The 23522-nt window shown below is 38.1% G+C and overlaps 2 protein-coding genes across 3 annotated transcripts in view; both read left to right on the top strand.

Moving 5' to 3' along the window:
• Positions 1 to 23522, top strand: part of LOC131032306 (thioredoxin-like 4, chloroplastic) — a 111535-nt gene that overhangs the window by 63009 nt on the left and 25004 nt on the right. The window lies entirely within an intron of this gene.
• LOC131857418 (uncharacterized) lies at positions 14488 to 15114 on the top strand. The gene is made up of 2 exons (XM_059209960.1): positions 14488 to 14587; positions 14703 to 15114. The coding sequence occupies exons 1-2, from the start codon at positions 14507 to 14509 to the stop codon at positions 15084 to 15086; spliced, it is 465 nt and encodes a 154-aa protein (XP_059065943.1). The 5' UTR covers positions 14488 to 14506; the 3' UTR covers positions 15087 to 15114.

Raw genomic sequence — 23522 nt, 5'->3', positions numbered from 1 at the left:
CAAAGAATAAGGTAAGTGGTTCGATGAGTTCTATCTATCGGCCATTAATGGTTTTTCAAGAACCCACCAATGAAATAAAGAATGCTATGCAAGCTCGATTTATCCCATTATCCACTTTAACTGGTAACTTTCTTGGTGGTTTGATATGAAAGATGCTAGTTGGCAAATATAATCATCTCATCGCTTGGTTAAATGTATCAGCATGTTGGTGAAATGAATAAACAAGCCGACACACGTAAGTTGTGAAGATAGCTCGCACATCGTGATTACATGCGTAATGAAGAAGCACAGTTAAGGTGCATAAACTATTTCTCAACTTACCAAAAAGAAACATAATCCCCTAAAAGAAAAGATTGCAGGGAAATACACAAAATGGATTCGTTGTGCATGCTTCAAAAATGATCAAGCAAATGCAGCGCACATATATTATTGTTGGAATTGCTCCAGTCGGCGTGTATGCAAAATGAGGAATCATAGATAAAGCATCGAAATCATTTGACAATGTAGACATGGTTCTTGGACAGTTTGGCGACATAACTCAAAGAAATGTGGTCTCATGACAAGCAAAGATTGTAGAATATGCACAGATCGATTTGTTAAAATTAAGAAGTCTTTAGAAATTTTCAAGTTGATGCAATTGGTGGGTGTAAAACCAAATTCTTTTCCAATATTCTTTCCACTGATGTCAAAATGGAAGACTTCGAATCGAAAATGTAGAGCATTGACACCCGGCTTCTTTGGAGTCCAATGCTTGTTGACTCTTACTCTCGGGCTAGCAGTGGAGTCGCTACGTTGAACATTCTTCCCAACTGGGCGGCAGATTCATGTTACGTATCGACTCTTGACTGCCCAATGATTCAACACCTCTTCGATTCATTCAGGAATGTACATTTGCAGATTTTTATCAATTTTTGTAGTTGCAATGCCTTGGCCGATACGTATGCTGAAGTATTCAATTTGCATTCAAACCCGAAGTTATCTCTCCATTCAAATCGGTAACTGCATCAAACTCACTTATGCATGAAAGATATCGGTAAGTTGACCAAAAGGATAAACAAGCCGAATATAAATATCAGCAACCAACTTACAGTTTTAAGTCATGTTTTGGTTGTTATCGGCAACTTGGCAAAGTTGATCAACATGCCGATACCTTTCTAACTGGAAAATCGCACCACCAAGCTCGCCTGAAACCGCAGTTGGCGGAAGGAACTTACCACGTGGCCAGGAAGGAAGGCTGAAGTCGTTTTATAACTACCTATTAACATTTGCTTTGCATGCCGATAGATATGCATGCTATCGTGCTCTCTAACTCCAGTCTCAGGTATTGAAGACCACTCGCAGGTATTGAAGATGTTGGGTATGTTGATAAGATGTTAGAAAAGCAAATGAACTAAGTATTCCGCTAGCCTACAAGCGAATTCCATGATTTTCTGCCAGAAATCTCCTTGCTCCCACAACATGCCTTGAGGAGATGTCGTCTCAGCGAATGAAATGCATATATCGCAGTGATTGCAAGATATGCACAAAATGTTTTTAGCAGATGTTATGAGTCGAAATGATTTAGTAAACTTATATGCAAAATATGGAGGTGTATAAAAAAAAAGGGAGGCTGTGAGTTGTTTGACAACGTCCCTCAAATATCCACACATAAGGAGCAGAGACTTAACACTTGATGTGTTTGACAAAGAAGATACGTCGACAAGCTGTAGAAAGATAAGCGAGTCTATGCAGTCTTGAAAGGAGGATGCTCTAGAAGGTTGAAGCAGGATAATACAAATTTGAAATTCAAAGTTCAAACCAGTTATTAAAGCATTTCACTCACATATTACAAACAGTTTTCAATATAAGAATCTGCAAAACACATCATCATGAAATACAAGGCTCAAGAGCATGAGTATGCCCCGATGATCACCACCATGATTCCAGAGGTTCATGATACCAAGATTGGGCACATAAATTTGCAGGAGATCAAAAAGTTCTTCATGGAAGGTGACAAATCAAAATTGTCTTGTAGAGTGGCAAGAAGCGGCTTGATTGAAGCAGCATGTTTTCCCATATCAATTCAATGTACAGATTTGGTACTAGAATGCTCAAAAAGATATAATCCAGATGCGAGAGAGATAAGAGCTGCAAACGGATCCTTAATGGCCAAACTTGATGGAATTTCAATAGCTATTATTCTTCGTTTGCCATATAAGGAAAAGTTCACTCACATCGATAAGCAAAAAGCTTACAAATACTTCAGCGATAATAGAAGCAAATGCCTCAACAATCTGGCTAAAGAATGGATGGTCGCACCACGAGGAGGACAGCCTCAGCTTCCAAAAACACTCCATCGTTCTCTTTTCATCAAAGAAATTTGTTACTTGATTATCTTACTCCATAGAGTGACAGGAAGTCCTGATTCCACTAAGTTCGAAATGTGGATGTACCTCTTCATAACAGTCATCTCTGCCGGTAAGCAATTCATTGACTGGGGCCATTTCATCAGCAACTGCATACATGACCAGTTAGTGCACTTCAAAACAAGTCAACGCTTCCATATGACCTCTTACTTGATATATGCTATTGCTAATTTGAGGTCATGGCCAGGGTTAAGTACTAATGGTGTCTTGAATCAAGAAACTCAAGTTTACCATTATTACAAGCAATTGCAACTTGAGGAAAGCTTTGTGTATTTCAGGCGGGTGAATGATGCTTTCACAATGTGGGCAGTAAGGTTATTACAAGGAGACATTGCCACCAGAATATCAAAGGAAGCTGCTAAATTGATAAAGAAATATGGAAGTTTCTTCATCCAGTTCCCGAGATTTACCTATCTTCGAGTAGGAGGATTTGAAGGTTATCCACACAAGTTACCCAGATATGTTGATGATAAGCTCATTTTAGTTGAGCTTTGTCGGCAATTGGTTTCAGTTCAAAAGAAATGTAGAGATAGAAAGAATAAAGGGGTAGCCTTTCCCATTTGTCTCGGGCACTATAGATGTGAGTCAAGTTCAAGAGCAGATGAGACAGAAAAAGCTTTATCCAAGGTCAACTTGTATCCATATCAGATGAGGTTTCCTTTTGATAGTAAGGATTATGTCAAGAACAGCTTAAAGTTAGGTCTTGGCTATTTTCATTTTCCTAATCTTGAAGACTTTTGGGAGGATTGTGAAGATGAGTTCGAGGTTAGAAAAAGAGATTGGACAAGGTTGACTTTGAAGCAAATGAATGATTTCAAGATGGATTGGACCATAGAAGGCATTGAAGATGATGGATCTGATTTGATTGATCCTATCTATTTTGAGCAAGTCCAGTCTCAGCCACTTCCCAATTTGAATTGGGCAGATCCAGAAATGAGAGATGTCAGAGAAAGAACAAGTTTTGTAATCAAGAATTTTGAAGCCTGGATTAAGAAGAAGATTACTCAAATGATTGCTACCAGACCAACAAAGGAAACTCCAAGAAGGAAAGGAAGTCAGCTTGAGAGCTCTATGTCACTGCATTCTTCCCATACTCCAGCTAGGGATACTCCTTCTTACCAGAATACTCAAGGAAGTGATGGAGATGAAGACCCTTCAAGGAGGAACAATCTTCAAAACACATGTGGTGATTAACCCCGACAAAAGAGGAAGAAATCCAGAGCAAAAGACATAGAAGAAAATTCTATTGCAAGTCAAGTAAAGGATCAAGTTCCAGTGGAAATTTTGGATGACACAAGATTTGATGTTCCAGTGGAAATTTTGGATGACACAAGATTTGATGATGGAATGCATTCCATATCTCCCTCAGTTCCTATTGAATCCCTACGACAAGGAGCACAACAAAATACTTTAGTCATGGATTCATCATTTCCAAGCAATCCAAGCGATCAATTTGAAGAAATCAGAGAGGTGACAACAACAATGGTAGCAAGACAAGAAATAATCCAAGAGTCTACAGAAAATTCTTCTTTCCCATGGTTAGAACAAAGTCTATTGAAGAAGAGGAAGGTAGAAAAGCTAGTGGTACCTGAATTTAGTAGCATATCTGATCTCTTTGGAAGAGCTGAAAAACCGAAGAAACTCAAAGTATCCTCAAGATAAAAACTGATCCAAATTCAAAGAATATGTGCTTAGAGATTGCTCAACCCATATCTGAGAAAGATACAAATGAGGCCACCTCTGCGGACTTTGTTGTGACAAAGATTGATATGGGACCTTCTTCTCATGAGTCTGATATTCATAGCTTTAATGTGATGGCAGCCAGAATGGTGGAGAGAAGTGAAAAGGATAAGCAATCCAAGGATCAATTGAAACAACAAGTGCACACTTTGTCTTCTTACTTGAAATCCGTAGTTGATACCTCCACTGTGCCACTAAGTGTAGATTGCCAGCCAATTATATTGACACCAGAGGGAGAAATTGAAAGGAATGTTATGGATAATCTTCAAAAGTACCAAGCCTATGGAAAGGTAATTGAAGGTTGGGTAGAAAAGGTCAAAACTCTTGCATGTGATTTCCTAGTCCAAGCAAAATCTATCCATGATGAGGCCTTAATAAAGAAAAATACTATTGAGCAAGACTTGAAGAATGTCAAGAAAGAGGAGGCAACTTGGAAAGAAATTGTGAATGATTTTGAACAAATGATAGAAATTGGAATGGACACCCTTGCAATCGAGAAAATCTTGCCTAGTAATGAAAAAGATTATCCAGAGATATGGATAGAAAGCATTAACTGGAAACTAGTGATCATAGATCGAGTTTCATCAGAGTTAGAAAAGCTCATGCTTTCATGTGATCAAGTGTGTGTCAAACTCCAAGGACAACTCACTGCTCTTCTCCCAAATGTGACATTGATGGAAGACTTGCAGGTGTTACAGAATAGCTTCCAGAACGTGGTAGATCAACAACTTTTTAATAGGACAAATTTCAGTGAGAATACCATCGAAAGGTTGATTGATATTTACTATTCCTTGAGAACTTCTATGCCTCAGACACTCAGCATGGTGACAGAACTAAGTGGCATTCATAGAAACTTGAAGACATGGAAAATGAGGATAGCTAACATCCTAATTCCCAAAGGAAAATCTGTCACTTCGGCCATTCGACTTTTCAAAATCTTCAGAGACAAAGGACCTGGACAACCTAATGTGCCTATAGAAGCAACAACCTCATCGGCAATGCAAGGAGTTAGCTTAGAATAAGTGCAGAGTTGCATTTTGTATAGTCTTCATTTTTGTTGTGTTACTTGCATCATGTTTTTGTCTTTCTTTGTAAATAACTCTCACGATCGAGTTTCCTTTCTTTCATCTCTATTTCTTTATTGTAATAAAGGATAATCTTGGCTCTTTTCATATGAGGTAGTTATCCTAAGTTCTCATTTTGGGTAGTTATTCTAAGTAGTTATTTTTCCCAAAGTTGAGGAAGTTATTTCAAGAAGTTGAGGAAGTTATAAAGTAGTTACAAAGGTGGTTAGGGTAGTTACCTCAGGTGGTTACCACTTCACCTATATATACCTCATTATTATTCAATGTAAGGATTCCACTTTTTCACAAGCTTTGTATAAGAGACTTGGATAGTGTTATTCAAGCAATTAAGCGATAGAGATCAATTTGGATGTGTGTTCAACTTATTCTCATGGGTTATTATCAATGTTCTTATGTTTAATTGATGATTACCTAATGCTTTCCCTTTAACATTGAATGTGAAGAAGTTTATTTCAAGTTGTGGTATCTCAAACTTGATTATATGGAATTTATTTTAATCTAGATTCATACCTTATTTGGCGTTCAATCTTTTTTTATTGTTCGTTCTTTAAATTTTAAAAAAATCCAAATACCCCCATTATACGAGGGAGCTGCCCCTCTCAAACGCAGAGAAGAATTACCATTCTTTTGTTTTTGTGATTCTTCAACTGTTGTGAACGCTTTGTTGCTAATTACAGGGCAAAACAGAGTTTTTCAAGAAAGTTTCTTAAAGCAACAAATCCGTTTACCAACAATATGGCAGCCTTCTTTGGGGACTTATGAGCAGATCTATCAGTTGGAGGGTAGATTTTCTACAATTGGTTGCAGGGCAGACCTTCTAGATGTTGATTTTAAGACTTTCAGATTAACTAAAACTCAGAAAATCAGTATTTGTTTACTGATTAGATTAATTAGATTAGAGATTTATAGTTTCAGATTTAAGCATAGTAAAGACAGAGAAAGAAATAAGGACAAGGCACAGTTACCCTGGGAAAACCTCCTAGGAGGAAAAACCCAGCCAGAAAAGATCCTCAGATCTGATTATGGATTATAATTATGCAATCATTACAACACTTATCTCATGTATTTGTAGGTTCAGATGTTGCTGTCACAAGAGGTATGGCAGATTGAGATGGCTGCCTTCAACATTCACTTGCTGTCATATGAGAGATGGATGTTGCTGCTCCCTTAACCTAGATTGCAGACCGTCAAGAAATTCGCTGTGCAGACCTTCAAGGAATTCGTTGTGCAGATCTTCAAGGAATTTGCTGAGTATAACCTAGATTGCAGATCTTCAAGGAATTCGCTGACTCCTCATGATGGATTTCGCACCTCCTAATGGCAGATGTTGATTGCTGTAAGTGCAGATGTCATGTGTCTCCCTGAAGTTCGCATTTAGGTAGGTATGTAGGTTTCGCATGAATGAATAAGCTGACTGAATTGAATGAATAACAATGAGTTCTTACCTTTACTTATATGAGGAGCGAAACCTTTTAGATAGGTCGGCTTTCTTTATAATTAACCTTGATTATATTTTTCCTTAAATGCCTTATGAATAGGGTTGGCCCTATTTATCAACACGTTGAGTGTTTAAGTTTGTGAGGCGAGGTTTTAAGGTTGCCGTGAGGTATAGGGCTTTGCCCTACACGTTTGAGGAAAGGGGCCAACCCTTTTGGGCGGATTCCAATGTTGCCCAAGGCAATTGGAATCCGCCATTCCCTAATTAATATCAACACTCCCTCTTAATTAGGGAGGAGAAACATAACTATAATCTTCCATCTTGCACACAAGCAAAGAATGGAATTACATAATATAATCTTCCAGCTCGCACACAAGCATAGACTGGATCCACCTTACATTACCCGCAGAGGGTGGAGAGGATCTTTTCTACCATCTTACATTGCCCACAGAGGATGGTCAACAATTACACTTCTCCCTGAGAAGATTACAATACCATCTTACATTGCCCACAGAGGATGGTTAATAATTACACTTCTCCCTGAGAAGATTACAATACCATCTTACATTGCTCGTAGAGGATGGTTAAAAATTACACTTCTCCTTGAGAAGATTACAATACCACCTTACATTGCCCGCAGAGGGTGGTTTGATACAACACAATGTATCACTGAAATTGAGACTCCCTCTCAATTAGGCTTTCATTTTCCACAATACCAAGTCTGTCCCTGAAGTACACAAACTTCACTTTGGATAGAGGCTTGGTAAGAATATCTACAACCTGCTCATCAGTGCTAACATACTTCAGCTGAATAGCACCTCTTTGCACCATATGCCGAATGAAATGATAATGGGTTTCCACATGTTTTGACCTGTCATGAAAAATTGGATTGATAGACATTTTGATACAACTTTGATTACCACAGTGAATAACTGTAGGATCCCAAGGCTAACCAAACAACCCAGCAAGAAGCTTACGAAGCCGCACTGCTTCTCTAGAAGCTACACTTGCTGCAATATACTCAGCTTTAGCAGTACTCAATGCCATTGAGGATTGTTTTCTGCAAGCCCAAGAGATCACTGCGGATCCCAAGCTAAAACAAATACTAGAGGTGCTTTTCCTGTCTTTGACGCTTCCAACCCAGTCTGCATCTGAATAACCTTCCAAGGTTATTGAAGTGTTAAGTGGATACTTCAGCCCAAAACCAATTGTGCCTCGCAAGTACCTTAGGATGTGCTTGGCTGCAACAAGATGAACATGTTTGGGCATGCTCATAAACTGGCTGAGAGCATTCACAACAAAACATATGTCTGGTCTAGTGTTAACTAGATACATCAGTGATCCAATCAACTGCCGGTACTCTGATGGATCTGCAAAATCAGAGTTAGCTGCAGAAACACTTAACTTCTTTAAGTTAGATTCCATAGGAGTAGACATAGGTTTACAATCCATCATTCTAAATCTTTTCAAAATGTCAATAGTATACTTTCCTTGACTTAGAAAGATTTTGTTAGATCTTTGCCATACTTCTAGACCTAGAAAATAATGCATTAGACCTAAGTCTTTCATTTCAAATTCTGAAGCTAGTTCTTTCTTGCATCTAATAATTTCATCTTTACCAGTAAGAAATAAGTCATCCACATATAGAACTAGAATTAGCATTTCATCATTGGCTAACTTAAAGTATATGTTAGAGTCGGCATCATTTTTACAAAAACCTAGACTTAACAAGTATTTATCAATTCTTTCATACCAAGCACGAGGAGCTTGTTTAAGGCCATACAAAGCTTTCTTCAACCTGCACACATGAGTTAATCTATCCTGAATCTCATAACCCTTAGTTTGTTCAATATAGACTTCTTCCTCAATGACACCATTAAGGAAGGTAGTCTTAACATCCATCTGATGTAGATTCCAACCTCTAGCAGCAGCAATGGCTATTATCGTTCTAATAGAAGTACATCTAGCAACAGGAGCAAAAGTTTCTTCATAGTCTATGCCTTCCTTTTGAGAAAAACCACGAGCTACAAATCTAGCCTTATATTTTTCAATACTACCATCAGCATTATGTTTAATTTTAAATAACCATTTAGAGGAAACAACAGATTTACCTTTGGGTTTGGGCACAATATCCCAAACATCATTCTTGATGATTGACTGATACTCTTCATCCATAGCAAGCTTCCAGGCATGATGATTCAAGGCTTCTTCAACATTGCAAGGTTCAGTTTCAATGAGATTGCACATCAATGCAACGTAGTTGGAGAATACTTGAGGTCTCTTAGTTTCATGGAAGGTGCCACTGGGAGCAGCAAATCTTTCGGCTTCTTGAATGGTCTTTCTTACCCAAAGAGGCCTCTTTTTGGTAACGACAATGTCACTAGGAATATCAGTGGGATTCATGGGCTCTGGTGGATCGTTATGTTCTTCTTGAGGCGGAGGTTCAACCAGCTCCCTCTGAATCTCAGGGTTAGTATCAACATTCATATCTTGATTGTCATTAGCTTCATCAATAACACAGGAACCTTTTGATTTCTTAAAAGCAATGTTTTATTCAAATGTAACATCCCTACTTACCTCAACATACATTTGACCCGGGATGTGTATCCTGAATGCCTCAGATGATTTATTGTAGCCGACTAGCATGCCTTTCTTTCCGGAGGGTTCCAACTTGGATCGCTTTTCCTTGGGCACATGAACATAAACGGGACTTCCAAAGATTCTGAGGTGACTGATGTCTGGTTTGGATCCTGTGAAGGCTTCTTCAGGGGTCATGAACTTTAGGACACAGTGTGGACATCTATTCTGGATATACACTGCTGTTCTAGAAGCCTCAGCCCATAGGAAGGTCTGCAAATCTTGATCGTGAATCATAGCCTTTGCAGCCTAAACAATAGTCCTATTCTTTCTTTCAGCAACTCCATTTTGTTGAGGATTGTATGGAACACAAAACTCCCTTTTAATTCTCGACTCAACACAAAAATCATAAAAGCTACCGGAGGTGTACTCACCTCCATTGTCAGATCTTAGACATTTAATTCTTTTACCAGAGGAGTTTCAGTTAATGCCTTAAACTCTTTAAATTTACTTATGACTTCATTAGATTCTTTAGATTTTAAGAAGTAGATCCAAGTTTTCCTAGAGAAATCATCTATGAAGATTACGTAATAAAGAAATCCACTAGGAGATGCTATAGACATAGGACGACATAAATCAGAGTGAACAAGTTCTAGTTTGTCTTTAGCTCTATTTTCACTTTTATGAAAAGGACTTTTAACATTTTTACCTATAGCACAACCTTTGCAAGTATTATCATGAATTTGACTGAGTTTGGGCATACCTCTGACTAACTTTTCAAGAGAGGGAAGAGTTTGATAATGCAAGTGTCCAAATCTTCTATGCCATAGCTCACAGGATTCAGGAGCCTCATTAATGAGGGCTTGAATAGGGTTAGTAGAGAGCTTATAAAGACTATCATATCTATGACCGATTATACGAGCAGATTTAAAACTGGATTTCTTAGGCCAAGCAAGAACTTTTCCCTCAAAAAATGCAATTTGATAACCTTTATCTTCTAGAGCAGAAATGGAAATTAGGTTTCTTTTAATTCCAGGAACAAACAAGATATCACTAAGGTGCAGAGAAATACCAGAGTCTAAATTTAAAGAAGTAGAGCCAGAACCTCTTACCGAATAATGAGCGTCATCACCAATTACCACGTGAAGGCTGGTATCCTTTTCTACTAAGTCTGAAAGATGATCACAATAGCCTGTGATGTGCCTGGAAGCACCACTGTCAATCAGCCATGTATTACTGTCTGTAGGAATACTGCTAGACAGAGCGGAGATGAATAAGAAGTCATCATTTTGTTTTGAGACTTCATTTAGGTTGGCTTCTTTTTGGGTAGGGTTATTCTGACATTCTTTAGCATAGTGACCAAATTTGTCACATCTAAAACATCGGACACTCGAGGTATCTCTTGGTTTCTTCCAAGGGTGTTGGGAACTAAATGGTCTGAATTCCCTATTTCTTTTTGGATAAGGCTTCTTCCAATTTCCCCCTTTCTTACATTGGGCTGCAAGCATGTGTTGATCATCTACATGGGGACTTTTGGTTTGCCCTCTTGTGATGAGGTGAGACTCTTCTTGGATGCAATCATTCTTAAGGCGATCAAGGGTAGGTAACTCAGTTCTGCCACTTATTGTTTGGATAAATGACTCCCATGAGTGAGGTAGACCATTTAGGGTAATCATGACAAGGTCTTTGTCTTCCATGTTATGACCAATTAAACCTAGCTGATTCTGTAGTTCTGAAATTCTCATAAAGTAGGAAATGGCAGAATCTTCTTTTGCCATTTTGATATTAAGTAGTTGCTGTCTTAAAGTAATTGCCCTACTGAGATTGTAACTTCATATGTACCTTGTAGATGGCTGAACATTTCCCTTGCAGTAGTAAATGAGGCAATAGAGGTGACTAGGTGGTCTTTGACTAAATCAATGAGAATCTTCCTGGCCTTGACAACATCCTTTTTGAATTGTTTTAGCTCAGCTGCACTGTAGGTTCAGTTAGCTTTTTCGCTTCTATGAATTGGAGAAGATCTTCTCCTCTAGAGCCAACTTGATTCGAACCTTCCATGTTGTAAAATTGAGATTCCCATCAAGCCTATCTTCAACTTTCAACCCCATTGACCTGACCTGCAAATGCGACAACAATCTGGAAATAAAGGAGTACTAAATTCCAAAATCTGAAAGTTGATCTAGCCTATAGCTTTGATACCATGTTAATTTTAACACTTTCAGATTAACTAAAACTCAGAAAATCAGAATTTGTTTACTGATTAGATTAATTAGATTAGAGATTTATAGTTTCAGATTTAAGCATAGTAAAGAAAGAGAAAGAAATAAAGACAAGGCACAGTTACCCTGGGAAAACTTCCTAGGAGGAAAAACCCAGCCAGAAAAGATCCTCAGATTTGATTATGGATTATAATTATGCAATCATTACAACACTTATCTCATGTATTTGTAGTTTTAGATGTTGCTGTCACAAGAGGTATGGCAGATTGAGATGGCTGCCTTCAAAATCGCTTGCTGTCATATGAGAGATGGATGCTGCTGCTCCCTTAACCTAGATTGCAGACCTTCAAGAAATTTGCTGTGCAGAACTTCAAGGAATTCGCTGAGTATAACCTAGATTGCAGACCTTCAAGGCTATGATACCGGTTCTCCCCTTTTTTGCCTGGGTCCTGGTCCTGGTCCGTGCCCGGTCCTGGTCCTGGTCCGGTTCGCCCTGGGTCCCCCCCGGGTCCTGCCCAGGCGGCTGGGTTCCCTGTGGGTCCTGCATGGCAGGACCCACAGGGAACCCAGCCGCCTGGGCAGGACCCGGGCGGGACCCAGGGAGAACCCAGGAGGACCCGGGTGAACCCAAGCCCGTGGGTTCCCAAAAACGGGGCCCACGGGTTAGAAAGCATTTAAAAACAATAAAAAAACAATATTTTTAATTTTCTAAATACATCTAAACCCTAATCCGCCCCTCTATAATGCATTTCATGCATCAAAACATGCATTCAACCTATTCTACTTGCATTTTTGAAGATTTTTTCTCTACAATCAGGGTTCTTAGTTTTTGTATTTTTCTTCGAAGGTGACGACTACGAAGGTGTGAGACACGCATCAAAGGCATAGGAATCACTGGAGAAGAAAGATTTAGCCATTAAAGGTAAGTGAATCTGAATTTTTTTCAAGTTTTCAAGAATTTTTCCAAGTTTTTTTCAAATTTTTAAAATTTTTTTTAAAGTTTTTTAAAGTTTTTTTAATTTTTTTTAAAGAAGTCTTGTATATTTTTTTACACTTTGTATGCATAGTATGGGGTTATAATACCAAAATTTTAATAATTTTTTTCAATAATGTTGTGCATTCTCTTTTCATTTTAGGTGCACTATTCATATAATCATACATAATGGCTGGAACTGGAAGTGCAAGTGCAAGCTCTAGTTCAGTTGCAAATGTCCGAAATGAAAATACCCCCTTTAAAATTGATCAAGATTCACCACTTTGGCATTATACAACAATGATCAAGCCAGTGTCTGGTGGTGGGGGTTTTGTTTGGCAATGCAACCATTGTGGCACTGAGTATACCAGCTCATACTATCGAGTGAAAGGCCACCTTTGTTTCATCCCTGGGCGTGGAATAAAATTTTGTAAGGGATCAGATGGCAAGGGGCTGCCAAAAGCTCTAGTTTTGGGATATATTAGAGAACAAGAGGAAGCTGATAGGAGAAGTAGCAAAGCAAAGACTGATCATCCTCTTGTCCATCAAAGCTCAATGTCTAAGAGGCCTTCTAGTAGCATGGGCTCCACAAGACCAGCTGGTTCACATCCTTTCATGCAAAACCCACCAGTTGATGCAGTAGAGAATCAGAATGTTGTGGCTTCACGGAAAAGAGGCCCATTGGATTTTGCCTTCAAAAATGAACTGAGAGAGATTGCAGATTCCAAAATTGCACGTTGCCTTTATGGCAATGGGCTTCCTTTCAACCTTGTTAGATCACCTTACTTTCGGGACATGGTGCATACTCTTTGCAATACACCTTCTGATTATGTTTGTCCAGGGTATGAAAAGGTGAGAACCACCTTATTGGCAAAGGAGAAAGCATCCATAGAGTTACAGTTGAAGGTCATCAAAGATACATGGCAGGAAACAGGTGTGACCATTGTTTCTGATGGATGGAAAGATTGTAAAAATAGGCCATTGATCAATGTTATAGCAGTGTGTCCTAAAGGGGCAATGTTTTTGAAAGCAGTGGATTGTGAGGGGCAAGTGAAAGATGCAAGTTTCATTGCCAATATCTTGATAGAATGCATTGACATGGTGGGGCCTCAAAATGTTGTCCAAGTTGTAACTGACAATGCTAAAAATTGTAGGGCAGCAGGGACTATAGTGGAGGCTACATATGGTCACATCTTTTTAATCATGCAAAAGCTTGGCACACAAATTGATTGGGTGAAAAAACTATATGCGGAGGGCGAGGAGATTCAAATGTTTGTGACTAATCATCATATGTCACAAGCCATTTTCAGGACCTTCTCCAAGTTGGAGTTGTTGAAGGTAATTTATAATTACTAATTTTAAATTTTATTTTTTAATTTTTTAGTTTTAAATTTGTATTTTTTATAGACTTGCATTTGATATATGTTGTGTATTTTGTTATGTCATGTTAGGTTGCTGAAACACGATTTGCATCTCACACGCTCGTCTTAAGACGACTTCTGAAGGTGCGAGACGCCTTGAGTTCTATGGTCATCAACAGCTTGTGGAGTGTATGGAAGCAGTCCCACACAGAAAGAGCTATAAAAGTAAGAGCATTGATCCTTAGTGAGAAATGGTGGGATGATGTGGAATATGTTTTGAATTTCACTGAGCCCATCATGAGCATGATCAGGTATGCTGATACTGATCGCCCATGTTTGGGCGAGATTTATGATGGCATGGATTGCATGGTGGAAAAAATAAAAGAAGTAATAAATAGAAAAGAAAATGACCCAACGGAAACATTTTTCAAAGTTGTGCAGAAAATTGTTGTTGACCGTTGGAACAAGATGACCACCCCCTTGCATCTCTTAGCATTTGCTTTGACGCCAAAATTTTATAGTGCAGAGATGCTTGCAACACCAAGGAGGGTGCCACCATATAGAGATGCAGAGGTTGCTTCTGGCTATAGGGCTGCCTTTAAAAAGATATATCAAGATGAGGAGACAAGAAATATTGTCATGAGGGAGTTTGGCCAATTTGTATCTGCAAAAAATCATAATGTTGTAGCTCTTAATGCTAGATATGGGATGGATGCTGATGAGTGGTGGTATGTACATGGTCAAGGCTCCATTTACTTGCAGCCTCTTGCAATTAAACTTAACTCCCAAGTATGTATCTTTTTATTTTTTATTTTTATAGTTTTCCAATTCCATTTGATGCTATCATTTTTTTATTTTATAATTTTAATTTGTAAATTTCTAATTATGTTTTAACTTTTAACAGGTTGCAAGTTCTTCTTCAGCTGAGCGGAATTGGAGTACATACTCCTTCATCCACTCAGTCAAACGTAATCATTTGGGTGCAAAGAAAGCTGAGGATTTGGTCTACGTACACTCCAACCTTCGTTTGTTGTCACATAAGGACCCTGAATATAGTGAGGGTGTAACAAGGAATTGGGATCTAGCCCCTGAGTGTGCTGATTTAGATGCTACAGTTGCACAACTTTGCCAAGTCTCTATAGACGAGGCGGTTATGGAATTTGAGAGAGACATAGCTAGTGGGAGTGGCATTCCATTTGATATTGGTTCAATTGATGCTGAATTTGAACCACTTGATGACCGTGAGTTTGGGTTGGATGCTTCAGATGAAGATGAATATGGAATTTAAATCCCATAGATGGCTTGTAATTTGAATGTTTAACTTTATACTTTATTGTGTCATGACATTTTCACGTTTTGAAACTTGAAACTTGAATATTATCTTTTTTGCAAATTATGAATATGATATTACATTTATGATTTATGATATATCAATATCAGAATATTTATTGGCATTGGCAATTATGGATTTATGATTTATCTGTTATCATCTATGTATCATTGTATGGGAAAGTTACATTGTATGTTTGATGTTTCATATTTGTATGTTTGAACTGTGAACATATATAATTTTGATGTTTGAAGTTTGAACATATATATATATATATATATATATATATTAAAAAAAATTAAAATATATATATATATATGTACGGATGAACCCGTACCCGTACCCAAATTTTTTTTTTTTTTTTGCGAATCCGCGAACCCGTACCCGAATCCGAACCCGAAACCGAACCGGAACCGGTAACTTAGCTTCAAGGAATTCGCTGTGCAGATCTTCAAGGAATTTGCTGAGTATAACCTAGATTGCAGACCTTCAAGGAATTCGCTGACTCCTCATGATGGATTTCGCACTTCCTAATGGCAGATGTAGATTGTTGTAAGTGTAGATGTCATGTGTCTCCCTGAAGTTCACATTTAGGCAGGCATGTAGGTTTCGCATGAATGAATAAGCTGACTGAATTTAATGAATAACAATGAGTTCTTACCTTTACTTATATGAGGAGCGAAACCATTTAGATAGGTCGGCTTTCTTTATAATTAACCTTAATTATATTTTTCCTTAAATGCCTTATGAATAGGGTCGGCCCTATTTATCAACACATTGAGTGTTTAAGTTTGTGAGGCGAGGTTTTAAGGTTGGCGTGAGGTATAGGGTTCTGCCCTACACGTTTGAGGAAAGGGGCCAGCCCTTTTGGGCGGATTCCAATGTTGCCCAAGGCAATTGGAATCCGCCATTCCCTAATTAATATCAACACTAGAGGTCATTATTATCTATTTCCAGCTCTATTTTAGTCAGCCGCTCCATTTTGGGTTGAAGGATTTTAAACCCTAGAATGCATTTAGGGCTTTAACATTATTTGGATCTGATTTCTATATTTCTATTGGCTGTAAATTTACATCAGACCAATGGGCACAGATTAATGGTGTGTTCATTGCTCTTTTAAGCAAAAAGAAGGTTTTTTGATTATCTACCTTATGTGTTATGCAATTTGTTATGTTAAATCAGCAATCTCTTTTATGTAATATTCAAAAATCTTGCATATACTTCAAAACCAACCAAAAAGAAAAACAAAGTCCAATCAAACCCATCCAAACATACGCTGGCCAAAGACTTATCAGCAGATAAACATTGAACATAACCTCAAATTTTGGACCAGACCTGGTAAAAATTGGATTGGGGATCTTTTAGATGTTGTGGTACCATATCTGGACATATTGTATACAACATAAGCATGCATTCATATAGGGTACATCTAGATAAGGTATCTGTGTTGTATCTGAAAGTATCATATCAGTATCTGGTATACAATACATGGATATACTTGTCTAGGCAGGGGAGAAGAAGTATTCTGAAACTCTGCTTGAAAGAGTGGTCATATTTGCATATTCCTATTGTTCTTTCTGCCTTTCAACTGTTCTTTGATGATTTATATTCCATTGTATTCATGAATCGGCAATTCTTATGGCATTGTTTTCTGCAGCTTGAAGGTTTGTCCAGTGTTTTAGTAAAGTTACCTTTGTGACTATTTTTATGCAGAGTTTGAGAACATATGTTTCCGGTAAATATTCTTTTTCCTCCATAAACCTTGATGTAAATTCCTAGAAGTTTGAAATCTTGACATAACAAAAGCTTCAATTTACAGCAAAAGAAACAATATCTAGTGATAAACAATATAAATAAATCTGGAAACATGGTCCTTCCTCATGGGGTCAAGGTCTCTCAAATGTTTGACACATGCAATTATGTATAATATGAGATTCATTAAATACTTAATACAAGATAAACTTGAAGAACTGTCCTGGAATTACTTCGAATTGCATTTATAAACAGTCTGTTTTATATAGGTAGTGTATCCCTAAAATAGCCAGAGTACTCAGTTCAGCAAAAGCAGCATATAATATCCCCCAAAATGTGCTTTGAAACTATGAAACATAATTATTCAAAATTTTTATCATATTAAATTCGCACGGTTCCGTTCTGTTATTTTGTTTGGAAAGGTAAATGATCAAATATTATATTAAAAATAGTACTATCTACCTAGAGTTAATTTTTTCTGCTGATTTTTTTCCTAAATCATGCCAACAAAAAATGGCATTGACTGAGAGCCTATTTGCTCTTTTGATCTCTATATCTCTTTGACGTAAAAAAAAACCACTTTGTTAAATGCAGGAAACGATAATGCATAAATATTGAATACAGTTTGTGAACAAACTGGATGTGGAATTTTTTTTACTGCAATCATATTAGAGTTCAAAAATTGTAGGGAAATGAAAATCTGTCCAATTAGTCTTCTCATTAGACTTCTGGTTTCTCTCTCAATATATTCCTTGTCTAATTTATGATATCTGCATTCCCCAATAAAATGCTTTGCAAACTGAATGAAAACCTTGACTTTCTAAAAGTGCTTCTGCGACATGCTTTCCTTAGCAAATCTTCATAATTAATTTACTTTTAAGAAGAGAAGTACCTGTAGGTTTGAACAAAACACATATTTCTCATTAACTATAGGGAAGAAACAAAACAAGATCATGTTGACCCATTATCTAGCTTACTACTATATTTTTTCTAATCTAAAAATAATCTAAGATCAGTTTTATCGTACCAATCCATATTACCCTTTGTACAAACGAGAAAGATTGCCATAACTATTTGCAAAGTATTCTCCTTTCTTGACTGAAAGAAAAAATGTGAAGAGTGTAATGTGATTTCTTCCAAGATTGTCTAGTCTGTCCCATTTAGCCCTGGAGATCCTCCATTAGGTACTTGATCCTATGTTGTTGGCCTTGTCATGGTGGTCAAGGATGGTGCTGACAGTTCTTCTCCAAGATTGATATAGATATGTGACATTGCTGATTTTCAGCCTTAGTCTATAGCTTTGGTCGCCATCCTTTCCCTTAGAAGGGTTTTCCCCCTCACATGGCTTCAAACTATTCCATGATGATGGGTTCAGCGATGAGAAATTACTTATGGTGTTTGATCTAGAAGATTAGAATTCATGGCCGTGAATGGAATACTTGCTTTCGGTTTAGCATCTCTCCAATGATGGAGTCTAGGTGAGGGGTAAACTAAATCACCTTGTCTTACCCACCTAAAAACTCACCAACAAATTTGTATGCCAGGCAAGCAAAAATGATGCTTATTGCATTAAATTATTAAAATCTGCCTTCAAAAGGCCTACACAACATGCTAAAATAAGTTAAAAATGGACTATATCAATATGTTATTTCATCTCCAATCACCCACACCTGGATGCTTGGGCATCCTCCTTATGGGGAAAAGTTGAGTTTTCTTAAACCTATAATATCCTTGTAGGATGTTAGCTCAAGCCCCAATGTTTTTTTGCAATTAACTCGATTCTTCTCTTTCTGATCACCTTGTTCCCAGAATGGGCAAGGTGAGAGCATATGGAGTGGGAATCAGGATAGAAAAAAGTTAATTGAAAAGTTTTCGTGGCAAGCCTGCTTATAGGGAAAAGCTGAGTTTTCTTAAATCTGTGATAACCTTTGTAGGATGTTAGGTCATCCCAATAGTTTTTTGGCAGTTAACTCAATTCTACTCTTATTGATCACCCAGTTCCCAGAATGGGCAAGGTGAGAGCACACAAACTAAGAATGAGGATAGAGGAAAGGCAGTTTAGAGCCTACTGACTGGACATACGTTGATAGCATAGACTATCAAGCATCAAGATGTCATTTGTTGTAAATGGATTGCCCCTCAGAGCATTGTCCAACCTGAAGTTGATGCCTGTTGATGTGTATTTTAGGCACATGCAAACACAAAATAAGATACCCAAAAGTATCTTATCCTCTCTTGATCAAAGTCTCTCAAATGCTAAATATTCGCATAAAGATCACTTGAGATAACTCCATGGTTCTTCAATGTTGGGTCACGACGTGTGGATAAGCACAGTTGGCCATTGTGATTGCTGTTTCTTCAAGGGGCCTTACGTCGAATAATTGAATGCTTGAATTGTTGGAACTTAGATTCTATCTACTTGTGTGGAGAATTAAAAAAAGGGCAAAAGAGAAAGGGTTGAGGAATTCTATCTTAAGACTTAGAATGCAAAAAAAAATGGGTGAATGATTCGATGGAATCCTACTGCGCAAGGTCTCACCATCAAACCGAACAATTTGACACAAGCTCAGTGCAATCTTCTAAGGTGCAATTCAAAGATGTATAACAATTGATGGTAATCAAACATTGATTACCATTCAAGTTAATGCATAAAAAATGGACGTATAACAATTGAAGTTAGGCTCATATAATTCCAGTTGACCACGGAAGGCACACTTATAATCAACAAGAGGCTAGTGGTATGGACTAAATAGATTCCACACAAATGCATTCAACAAATTCCTCCATTCAATCTAATCAACATGAAAGCAAATGAGAAGTAGAAACCATGTGACTTGTTGAAATAACACATTTCACGACGACTTCAATGAAAAGAATATCTCCATTTACAAGTCTTAACAACAATTCCTCCTCCTATTCTAATCCAACTTCTAACTACTATTAACCTCCTATTTTCTATTAACTATTAACCTTTACAAATGAGGGAGATAGCCTTTTATAGTGCTCCTCTTACAAATAAATGGCTTGGATCGAATCCAGATCAACGACCAAGATTACATGATAGAAACCCTAATTAGGGTTTGTTGGAACAAACTCTTCTTAGCCAATGAAATAATTACAATATTTGGGCATTTGTCCTCTCTGGAATATTTGACCAATAGATAGTGAGGGTAGGTACATTGGAGTTTGTGCCCCCATGGGTGAGTCAAGTGCATTGCATCTGGACATGCTGGTGTGGAACTCTTCTGATTGGTGGAATGATGATTAGGATGCCACCTCAACTTGCACTTGTAAACTTGATTCATTATCATGAAAGAGTATTGAACAATATCTCTTGATACTCAACATTTCAAACTTTGGCAGTGATGATGACGAAGGCGTGTTTCCAAACTATATCATGTTGTTCAAGCTAATCCTCTAACTTTGACTTACTCTTCTGCAACAATCACCCAATGTACTAGCAATGATTCTTGGATTTCCGGAGGAAATTCAAGATTGTGAAATTTTTTCTCCCTTGAGTGCCTTCATACTCATGTTGTATTTACTTTGTCTCATGTTGCTGATATTGATGCTGACCTCTTGTCCCATTTGTCTTTGATTTAAACATGCTGGCATTGATGTGTGAGTCTTTATCTTCTTCAAGCGATAAAGTTCCTTCTACCTTGCTTCTATAACCTGATCCAATTCACTGCACCTTTGATTAAAGTCGCTGCTCTTGTTATCAAATTTGCCTCCCTTATGATTGAATTCGCTGCTCTTGTTATTGAATTTGCTGCTCTGCTTTTTGGAGAAGAAATTTGTTTTGAATTGACGATTCAAATGTCTAATTGAATGCCTCTTTATAGGCGTATAGAGGAATAGGCGCGTCCTTTCACCTGATAGGCCGACTTCTTAAGGTTTTGCACATAAAATCATAAATGTTGATAGGGCCGACTTGGTGATTTTAAAACATTTTTTATTCTTAGTGCCCAAAAATACTTATTCTTTCAATGAGCCAAAAGGGAAATTCGCTCCTCCAAAGTGGCAAACGAAGTTCGCTTCAAGGCATGAGCACAAGAAGTGAATTTCGCTCCAATTGAGGAGCAAAGGAAGTGACTTCAAATGTTAGCTCCTAAACATGACCAATGGAATTTCGCTCCTTTTGAAAGGCAAAGGAAATGCATCAAAAGTTCGCTCCTGTTGAGAGGCAATGGAAATCGCTCCAATTGAGGAGCAAAGGAAGTGTATTCTCCTAGATGAGCAAAGGAAATCCGCTTCAATGCATGAGCAATGGAAATCACTCCTAGCTTTGAGCAATGGAAGTGCATCAATACTTGTCATCTCTATCAACTCCTCTATCAATTTGATCCCTTCCACCAATTCATGTCTCTGTCAATAAGCAAAGGGAAGGTAATATCCAAGGTGAGGCATAAGGATCGCTCCTTCTAAGGAGCAACGGAAGTGAGACCACTCCTCCCAAGGAGCAAAGGAAGTTGCTCAAAAAATTTCACTCCTATGCATGAGCAAAGGAAGTCGCTTCAAAGCTTGGGCAATGGAAGTAAACTTCGCTCCAAAACTGGAGCAAAGGAAATGCATCAAAGAAGTTCGCTCCAATGAGGGAGCAATGGAAGTGCATTGGACTATTTGGATGGCAGTGGAAGTCACCTTAAATAGCTATCTCCAGCTTGCTTTCATCAACACCTTTGATTCAATCTTCAGTCCAGCCCTTATGTCAATTATTCATGTCTATGAGCAAAGGAAGATTGCACTTGTGTCAAGGCACAATGCTCCATTCGCCTAGGTTTTTCTCCTTACTACAAGAATATTCAAGCATCACTATCCATTGACCTTCAAACAACATATCAGTCCACTAAGGGATCAAATTGTGTATCTGTTGTGACATATTCACACATCGCCCCATTGCAAATGGGGACCCCTACCTTTTTGATTTCTAGGGTTTTGTTTCTAGGTCTTTTAGGGTTTTGTCTATTAGCCTTTGCATGCTAAGTGTTGCCAGGGGGATCACTAAGATGGCAGGCTCTGCTTGAGCCAAGGTGAGTCAGTGGATTCTCCGGGTTAGGATCATCTTTGAAAGTCTTCCTTAGGACAAAGTTTTGCTCTTATTGCTAATTGTATCTTGTTTGAGTTTGAGGAGGTCAATGAAGCTTGGTGAGTGAATATCATCTTTGAAGGTCCGAGTTAGGTCAAATTGGTGAGTGATGAAGTCTTGAGCGTTGATTGATGAATAGTTGACCTATCTGTCCTTTCCAGACGCCTTGGACAAATCTAGACATGATGATTTGATGAAAAGGTCAAGGAATTTGAGCAAAACTTGAATTTCGCTCCGAACCCTTCCAAAGGGTCCAGAGCGAAATTTCATAAGGGACCTAAAATTTGACCTAAGTTAGTGAGTGGTTGAGAGAATTGGCAAAGATAGGGAAGGAAATGCATCAAGGGCAGAGCGAATTCACCTTGAGAAGTCTAGAATGTCATCCTGATCCTCAATTGTCCTGAAATTTGGCTGTCTGGAATGTCATCCTGATCCTGAAATTTGACTGTTTGGAAAATTGAAGAATCCTCCAAAAACTAGATTTTGCATTATAACTCCTGGAGGTCCGAAACCACTCTCAAACATTCTGACAATATATATGGAATATAACTTAAAGTATAAGTGCCTTATACTTAAATGTTATATTCCATGTATGAATCCTGACGGAGAGGCTAAAATGTCAAATTTAGCTCTTGACCTTTCCAAAGGGTCTAGAGTGAATTCCTCTATAGGACATTTCACCTTGACCTAAACTAGGAACTAGCTCATTCCCAGGAATCATTGAAGGCAATTCACTTGTTTGGATGAAGAAATGTGAGAGATGAAGTCAAGATTTGAGCCTAAAAGTGAATTTCGCTCCTGACCCTTCCAAAGGGTCCAGAGCAAAATTCTTAGAAGACACCTTTTTTCTTCCTTGTTTGCACTAAAAGCCTTGTTCCTTGGACATGGTAGGGGTAGATTGATATGTTCTTGCCTTAGGAAGTGATTGAAAGCATTGAAAAGTGAGGATTTTGTCCAAAATCTTGAATTTCGCTCTTGACCCTTCCAAAGGGTCTAGAGCGAAATTCTTCATAAGCCTCATTTGCTTCCTTGCTTAGACCAAATCCTTAGCTTCTAAGGCGTATTGGGAAGACTTTGATGCATATTTGCCTTTGAGAGGAGGTTTGAGGCGATGAAGTGGTACAAATCAACCTAGAAGGAGAATTTCGCTCCTGACCCTTCCAAAGGGTCCCGAGCGAAATCCTCAATTTGACCCCCTATTTTGCCTAAGACATTGAAAAGTGAGGATTTTGAGCTCAGTGGATGGCAAATAGACTTGATTGTGGTGAGGAAAGGTGAGTTTGATCAAGTTTGAAGGTGGATTGAAGGGAAGAAGTGTGAAATCAACCTAGAACAAGAATTTTGCTATTGACCCTTTCGAAGGGTCCAGAGCGAAATTCTCCATAAGCACTATTTTCTTCCTTGTTTTGACCAAAAGCCTTGTTCCTTGGACTTTTTGGAAGTGGATTGACATGTTTTTGCCTTAGGAAGTGATTAGAAGTGGAGGAGTGAAGGATTTTGTCCTAAATCATGAATTTCGCTCCTGACCCTTCCAAAGGGTCCAGCGCAAAATT

This window comes from Cryptomeria japonica, chromosome 8 (assembly GCF_030272615.1).
Source record: "Cryptomeria japonica chromosome 8, Sugi_1.0, whole genome shotgun sequence".
Lineage (NCBI taxonomy): Eukaryota > Viridiplantae > Streptophyta > Pinopsida > Cupressales > Cupressaceae > Cryptomeria > Cryptomeria japonica.
This window is presented reverse-complemented; position numbering and strand designations above follow the sequence as displayed.